The sequence below is a fragment of the Pteropus vampyrus genome, unplaced genomic scaffold (assembly GCF_000151845.1).
Source record: "Pteropus vampyrus isolate Shadow unplaced genomic scaffold, Pvam_2.0 Scaffold619, whole genome shotgun sequence".
Taxonomy (NCBI): domain Eukaryota; kingdom Metazoa; phylum Chordata; class Mammalia; order Chiroptera; family Pteropodidae; genus Pteropus; species Pteropus vampyrus.
The window spans coordinates 158,315-167,439 of NW_011889400.1; the positions used below are offsets into that span (position 1 = coordinate 158,315).

The window sequence follows — 9,125 nt, forward strand, 5'->3', positions numbered from 1 at the left end:
GGAATATCTTTAAAAATTACAAATACATTTATCTTAGCAATCTTATCCCAGGGGTTTATCTTAAGGATATAACTGCACACTCAGAAAATATGGTATGAATCAGATCATTCATTACAAAATTGTTTGTAATAGCAACAACCTGTAAGCAACTCACATGTCTATGTAAAGGGGACTGGTCCTACAATTTTTTTCCGGCCACAGAATGGAATATTCTGCAGCCCTTAAAAAGAATGAAAATATCTTCTATGCATTGACATACAAGGAAGACAGATGGCTGAGTGAAAAAAATACAAAACTGGCTGCAGAATGTGAAACTTTTCTAAGAAAGGAAAGTGATATGAATACATATTTATATTTGCTTGCAATTACATTAAGAGATACTAGAGAGGCACAAAAATTGAATAGAAGAAAGTGATTTCCTAGAAAGGTTAGGAGGTATAGAATGAATGAAGACTGTGGTGAGAGCTAGACTTCCCAATATATTCATTTTAATATCATTTAGATTTCTTAACATGAAAATGTATTATCTAGTAATAAAGTTAAATTAAACTTAAAATATATTTATTTGATTATCTGCTATGTAGAAAACCCTGTGTCCGGTACTACAGTAATACTTTTAAACCAGCTACAATGAGTATTTATGAGCATCTATGTGCTAGACATGGTGTTCTGCATTGGTTGGGTGGGGGTGGGGAAGGAAGAGAACTCATGGTTTATAAGTTATATTAAAGGTCTCAGCTTTGACTTTGTACCTACCTCCCTCAGAACCTAACCTGAATGTGATCTTAGGAGAGACAGAACACATATGGATAAAAAAGATAAATTTCAATAGTGCAGAATAATGTTGAATAAATGCCAAAGAAAAATGCTCTAGATCAGAAAAGGAAAACATCCAGAAAACCTTCAGAGGAAGTAAAACTTAAAATGGGTCTTGGGTATCATACAAATTAAAACTTTTTACAAAAAATTCTTCTACAGAACCTTTTCTGTAGAAAAAGATATTTTTAGAACCTCCCTGATTATACTGATTTTCTAATGGGGGTGAGAGGGTGGGGAGAATATGCCCCATCATCCCTATTAATCAAAAAGTGAATAACCTTGCAAAATTAGTTTGTCCTCGTCATCTTAGTCCTTCCTTAAAACAAAAGTAGTACACAGAAGTAAGAGCTGGATTGAAACTCACAATTTTAAAAAGTCTCACTTCTTTATTTTATTCTTTTCTAATTTAAAACTTTATGTCATTTCTGGAAGCTTTTCTCTTTGACAGCTTTCACATACAGTTTCTGTGCATGGGTTGGCCAGAATCAGGAGAGGAATTGTAAGCTTCCATTTTTGTTCTACAGTTTCAAAGAGGTCTCACTTTGTAAATGCTTTTTTGGGCCCTAGTGATGAAAAGAGGGAACACACGCTTCCCCTCATTTGTCTCAATTCTCAGGACTGCAATGGCATCTCTAATACCTGGACAGCCTCTTTGGCACATCTAGCCCAACCTTGACCACTTACCCACAGGAACTCACCACTACTGTCATCCTGATGCAGCTATAACTGACAAGAAGTTCTTATGCTGAGATAGAAAAACTATCTTCAACCCACTGTTTCTAATGCTAACCTCAGAACCCTACAAACAACACAAGTTCATCTCACAAAAGTTAAACTAGTCACTTCAGAGAAACCATTCTGCCTTATATTAGTTTAGAGTTAGGATGTGGGGGTGGGGTGGGGAAGGGGAGTGAATAATGTTTTCTTCTTGTTATTGTTAGTTTGGTTCTAAACACACTTTTATAATTTTTGCACTTAAAACAATTAGATAACAGTATTTAGATTAATTGCAAAATACAGTACTACAAAATATATTAAATGTACTATTTAATCATCTAGCTGACGAAATTCAGTTGAAAAATAACATTTTCAGGAGTACTACTTAAACATGTAAAATGATACATAGAACAATAATTGTCCTCTAAGCTCGCACTAAAGTATTTCAATAGCCCCCATTATTGTAAAACCAAAGTGTTCAAAGAAACAATATTTAGTAGTATAGTGATTAGATACAACCCTAATTCTATTCTCCCAGAGTTAGAGCTTCAGACAAATAAGGTGTTTGAACACTTTTCCTGGAGGAAAAAAAATTGTTTTGAATAAAGTGCTGTCACCTAAGTTAGTAATGCCCCAGGCAAGTTTTTTTGGCTCTATAAGGAAAGAATTAGCCTACTCATTTGGGAATTTAGTGGTGTTTGGGATGCAGAAAGTGACAATGAAGTTAGAAATGGATTGGCTTTGGGGCTTGTTCTGCTTTATAAATAATAATGAACCTTTCCCAAGTAAAGTAATGTGAAAAAAAATCTGTCCCTGGAGTATTAAATTACCTCATAACCTAATTTGCATTTCTCCACTCCAAGCATATTTTCTGTGAGTTCTACTTAGAGAGTGAAAGCTGCTGTATAATAATTAATTTTAACAAGCACTTGGCAGACTGAGCTGGACACTATACAAGCTGCCCGAGACCAAGTATGAATTTGAACTGTACTTTTTATGGTGTTTTTTCACAATGATGTTATTTAGGCATTTAAAGGCATCTGGCCTGCAACTTTACTTGTTCTTTCCTTTTATTCATTTGGATTCTTTTCTTTAATTCTACTTGAATATACAAGCAGTTTGTAAAAACTGTTAAGAAATGAGGGAGATAATTGGATCTTGGTATAACAAAACTAAAAGGGTATTAGGTATTTGCTATTCATCAAAGGGACATGTTTTTCTTTTTCCCTGGTGTTCAGGAAAGAAATGTGCACATCTCCTGATTTATAATATAGAGTTCATTAGCGGAAAAAATGCTGTAGAAGTAGATCCTATGTCATTTCCCATGCAGCATTTTCATTCTTTTCTTAAAGCACTCTTTGGTAAAAGCAAGTGATAGTCCTGAGATGTGATCAGTAATGTTCAAGCACTATTTCTCTTTTATATCTCTACATGTGGAATATGGGCAAGCAAATAACAAGTCATTTCTGAGCAGGAAAATAAGTTTTGAGAGAATACTATGATTTGATAGTAATAACTTACCTTTCATCTATCCATCTAGTTTATTGTTCTATACTAAATTATTTATGCACATTTCTATGTTCATAACATATGAAAAATTGCAAAATCTTAATTATGGCAAAAAAATACATTCTGTAATTTCCCAAGCAAGCTACTAAAAAGATGAATAGCTCTCTACATATTTTAAGATGAAAAATAATGACACAAATCACCCTTTTTTACATTTTTGAAAACAGACTTACTGCCTGTGACTCATTTGCTTGCTCTCACAAAGAATCCTAATTAACTTTCATGTTAACAACTCATCAAATTCTATTACTTCTATATAGGTAATACTTTCTAATTTTTCATAATCAAATTTTAAACTGATAATGTCATGGGCACAATTACAGGTTAAAAATAATGTGTCTGAATTTCAAATCCTTTTGGCAGTATACAAAATGTTTACTATCTGAAAATCTTAATGCTTAAGTGGCCTGTTGTTTGTGTCACCTAAAATACAATAACGTTCAAATTACGCTTTTCTTTATTAATGTTACCTGATTGTGTGCCATAGTCAGAGCTTGGTAAAATTCTGCAAAGTCAAATCTATGCATATCTTAAAGGAATTTTCTTAATTTATTCTTGTTTCTGAAGGGAACTTATTTAAGTTAAATTGCATTCAACATTTACATTTACAACTTTTAGTTTTGTTATACCAAGATCCAATTATCTCCCTCATTTCAACATTTAAGACACTATGCTTAGAGGCAAAGGGCAGACAAAGGTGACTCAGACAAAGTCCTTGCCCTCAGGAAGCAGTCTAGTGAGGAGACAGATTTATGCTCCTGTTGATAAAGCAGAAAGACCTCTCACCTGGTTGCTGCTGCACAAGTGTTAGTTTCAGAACTGCTCAAACTAAAGGTGTGACCTTGAGCAAATCTTTTCTTTGCCCTCTCAATATCTTTATCTATAAAGTGGGAAATGAGAATAGGTTTATTCAACATACACAAACTGAGCAGCTACCCTCTGATAAAAACAGCCAATGTTAATGAACAATGACCATGTGGCAGGTATCATGGTAAACATTTTACACTGATCTTCTCCTTCAATCCTCAAAGCAATCCCATTTGCAAGAGGAGGAAACTGTTGCGAAAAGATGTTAAATAATTCCTCCAAGGTTACAAAGCGGTTGAACCAAGATTTAAGCCTAGGTTGATTCAAGCCTAAAACCTGATGCCTTTAAATCCTACATTGTGATACTGCAACCATCTCTAATAGCTTCTAACTTCAATGTTATGTCACCATTATTTTCCCTAAAAATGTAAAGTATAAATACAAAGTTGGCATTTTGCATTAATAGTGGAGATTAAGGGTACACAATAAAATGATGATACATTGATTCCAACATGGGAAATCTAGGAAGACTTCCTAGAGGAGGCAAAATGTAGCTGCAGATGTCCTCCACAGAACAGGAAGGGTAAGGGTATTCCAGGCTGAGAGAACTATGTGAGTTGTTACAGAGTAGTAAACACTCATGGATCTACAAGGAACAAGGAGAAAGGGTAGTAAGAATGAAGCCTTGAAAAGTTAGCTAGAGCCAGATTGTGGAGAGCCTTCAGAGTCACGCTGGGGACCACAGACACTATAGGAAATGGGCAGCTACTGAAACTGAAGAACATGAGCGAGAAATGATTATTACTTTTTTGTTTGGGGCTCATTTCTTTGTTTCATTGGGTTTTTGTTGCTGTTTTTAATTATTTACAAGCTATAAGAACATTTAACAAGGTTACCAAATACAAGATGAACATAACGCTAGCAACGAATAATTTAAAATTTTATTTAGATAAATCAATTTTCAATAACAACACAATTAAAATATAACGGGATAATCTCACAAAAGATGCAAAGTGTCTTTCTGAGAAAATTATAAAACCTAATTAATGAATATAAGAAAAATTGTAAGTAGAAAGATATACCATGCTCAAAAATGAAAAGGCATAAATTGATTTATGAATTCAATGCGATGCCAATGAAAATCTTACAAAGGTTATTTGTGATATTTTACAGGCCAATCACTCCACACATTCACATGAAAGAGAAGGGGCCAAGTTTGTCAAGAAAATTTTGAAGAAGAAAAAGGGTAGATATCAAAACCTCCCAGGTATGAAAACATTTTAAAACTAAGTGACCTGAGATTGGCCCAGAGATATTAGTTGTGGTTTCACATTTCTTTGTTGGGTTAAAGAAATAGTGTGGAGAAGGAAGATGGGAAAGATGACAACTCTCTGACAAAAAAGAGATGAACTCCCTCAAAGTGACTCACCTACTCTAAATCAGAGTGATCCTGATCTTTAAACAGAGTGACCGAGCTCTTAAATAAAGACAAAAGCTATTTTCAAAAGAAGAATTTGTACCACAGAAGCCTGTCCTAAGAATAATAATTCTTAGTAGTTGGAGTGAAGCTTCAATCAGCCACCTGGCATTTGCCAATCGTTTGATATGTGCTAAAAACATAGGAGTCAGAAGATGAAATTGTAAGCATGCAATCCTGGGTCTCAAATAGCCTGTGACAAAATCGAGAGGCAGAAGTCACACATGAAATAACTAAAGAATCTACTTACAAAGTACCATACAAATATAAATGCAAAAAACTACTGAGAGTTACAAGTTAGAAGGGTAACCATAGGTAGATGTGCTCAGGAAGATATTCTGAGGTGGATCTGGAATATGAAACCAAAACTAATATCTCTGGTTACTTAGTTTTAAAATATTTTGACACCTGGGAAGTTTTGATATCTACCCTTTTTCTTCTTCAAAATTTTCTTGACAAACTTGGCCCTTTCTCTTTCATGTGAATGTATGGAGTGACTGGCCTGTAAAATAACCTTTGTGAGTTATTCTGAGGTATACATTGTCATGGAGAGCACTGCCACTCATCTGCCATTGCTCCATCATGACTCAGGCATATAGAAGGGCAGCACCAAAACCATCGAGGTGCACTGCTGACTGCATCTAAATTCTGTCAAATCATGACCAACCTATCAAGGCACAATTTCAAAATCTGTCTTCCTCTGTAAGAAATTAGCTAATGATCCTGTCTAAGATTTAAGAAAATGATAGGTTGTCTACTTCTTGTTCTCTTTCTTGTTTTATGAAGCTGCAACGAGCTAGGAATTTCTTCCCCTGGGGACTCTTTATTTTGGGCCTTAGATCACTCACAACTGTAGCTTTCAAGGTACAGGACACCAACATGGAAGGAACACAGGTTAATACCTGGTGGGGGATGATTCCTCTCTTTGAGAAGTTTATTGGCTTACTGTTTATACAATCACATATCCCAGGAGGACAAAAAAGGAAATACATATTGTATTCTAATGATGTTCTCTTGCAGGACCATTGCCTACACTGCACATCATTAAAACTATAGACTGTTAGTGTCAGGCACTGGCCCACTAGAGCTTTCTAAAGCTCTATTTATTTATTCACACTAGCTCACAGAACTAACTTTATATATCCAGGAACCAACATTCCAACTGGAAATACCTGAGTTGGGTGTTGGCTCATCCATATTTCAACCAAAAGGCAATGTACCATAAAGTACATATTGATAAATCTGCAATGATTAAGACGACATAAAATCTCATTACTTAAAAGAAAATAAACTCACTGCAGTTTATATAGTAATATTTCTCATCCATGTCCAAAATCAACTGTTCACACGCCACAGTTAAATATAATTTTCCACAATCTTGGTAAATGGGAGGTAATGAAGAAGTCCTTAGGTCCAGCTCCAAAGCAGCACGTAATACATTTCTGACATTAATAAAGAGAAGATGGGGGAAAGGCTTCCTGACAATAACTGACACTTGCAATGCAGCAAGGTTCCCTGAGTTCTGATATTATACTTATTGGAATTATACATAAGTACATAGTTTAGGAGGTTCATAAGTCATTTGCTATTGCTTCTGCTATCCCTGCAGTTACTAAAATTGAGATTAGAGCCCCTACTTCTTGAATGAGCTCTTCTAAATTCTTAGCTTGTTTGATCTCAGATGAGCCTCACTAAAACCCTATGAGAAATTACCCTGCTTGCCATTTTTGCAGTTGAAGAAACTTACACAAGGGGAAGTTAAGTACTGCACGGCCTCACAGGCAGAGATACTTAACCAGTTTTGATTCCAGAGCCCAAGCTCTTAACCATTTCCTTGTCTGCTTTCCTAGTTGTAGAGCCTTTTTGTATGATTGCTCATTAGTTATATGTGGGTAGGTGGATAGCTCAAAAATTTCTAAATAAGGTCTTACAGGTATCATTTTAGTTGAAAATAGGGGATTAGGGCTCTCACTTGAAGATATATTTCAATAGCAAAACCTATTTTAACTTAGATGCTACAGTTATTTGGGATGGTTTATTTGGGCTAATTAACAGAGTTTGGAGGGGAGAAGAGTTAAAGCAGTCCAAGCCATCCTTTGGTATCACTAATATGAATCACATTACTATACAATGCCATTTGCTCTTCGGTTTCCTGAAGAAGGGATGTGTGCTAGGATTTGTCCTCCTTTTACATCTTCAAGCTTATCTGTACTATGGACCACAGTACTAAATTAAATTACCTTTTCCTTTCTGATTTTTTTTTAATCCAATCCACTGAAAAGACACACAAGCTACTGTCACACAATGCCTAGATAATTGTTCAATTAGATATGGGGGAAAATATTCACATTCACTAGCTACAAAGCATCATGCACACAGAGCCACTTTATCTTTTTCTCCTAGTCATACATAATTTAGACCTTGGTGTTCCATTTCTCTCTTAGAAAGTATAGTTGTTCTGGGTTGATGTTGAACAAAACCAGAAACCTGTTGAAGACAAAAAGGAAATTTTGCCTCTAGGTAAAATTTTGAAGTAGGAAAAACTATTCTTAGTGCTGTAGTCCGCTCCGAGGCAATTCATTTGAGTCCCAATCTTACTCTGAACTACAGGGTATTAGTATTATCCCCTACAGGTGCTATCTGAGAAAGGCTGTTATCAACTCAGTACCAGCCTGGTGTCTTCAGGACTCAGTGGACTCTGGAACAGTACAAAACTAGTCTGAATCAGACAGATAGGTATTCGTGGGTAAATAATCTCTCTGGACCGCAGTTATATCCTCTGTAAAATAGGGATGACAATAAGTATATCCTAAATGTCAGGAAAATTAAGCATATTCTTTACGTAGACTGAGGAGCACAGTACCAAACACAGTAGGAAACAGATAAATAGTAGCTATTTGGTGTTATAAGCATAGAGCCGTGGGAAAAGTGAACAGGTTTGAAGGAGTCATTTGTGTAGTTATTCCTCCTTTCCTTCCTCTGTGAGTGATAAAGATGTGCTGAATGGTTTTTAAAAATAAAAAAAATGTTAAGTGCCATTCATCTGTAGTGAATAACCTGAATATACACTTGCAGACCAAAGGCGGATTTAACTTGTTTTAAGTTTTACAGTACATCAAACAGAATGGTAAAGTACCTTTCCAAAGGTTAAAAAAAAAAAACCCAAACAACTCATTTTGGGCAAGTAACAAAAACTGTCATTTAAAGGTGTGAAAATCATGCTTGAGAAAATGTTTAGATGAAAATAAACAAGACAAAATTGTGGCGATTACGTATTGTGGGAAAAGGAAATTACTTAACCGAACTTGAGGTGAAGTTACAGTGTATTTAACTGTCATAAGGCAAAATGTTAAGTACGTTAATTAATTCACCATATATTTGTTGAATGCCCACTGCTTGCCAAGCACAAATAAAACCATTCACAACCACTAACTCTGCTTTCTCGGGACCCAGCAGCCTTCTCCAGAAGGAACAGCACTATCTCGGTTAACACCTTGCGCCAACTTTGCCACGGCGCGCGTCACTTAACTAAAGGAGTAAGTCGCCCACGCCCTCTTTCATAGGCCTCGTGCGTTCACGTCACCGCAAATAGAAAACGCCAAGACGTTACCTACGGTGTCCCACGAGGAAATGGAGCCGTTTCAAGCATTCACTTGTTCCGCCCAAGTAAAAGATGGCGCTTGACGCGTCAGCCACCCCTGCTGCCTGGTTACTTCCCCTCGGGGGCGGGGTCTAG

General features: G+C 35.9%; 1 protein-coding gene across 1 annotated transcript in view; it reads right to left on the reverse strand.

Moving 5' to 3' along the window:
• The window catches only part of LOC111733687, a 55,101-nt gene that overhangs the window by 45,351 nt on the left and 625 nt on the right, over window positions 1-9,125 (reverse strand). Inside the window, exon 3 of the mRNA XM_023525743.1 lies at window positions 9,000-9,121. Coding sequence (XP_023381511.1) covers window positions 9,000-9,121 — 122 coding nt within the window. The remainder of the gene's footprint in view (window positions 1-8,999; window positions 9,122-9,125) is intronic.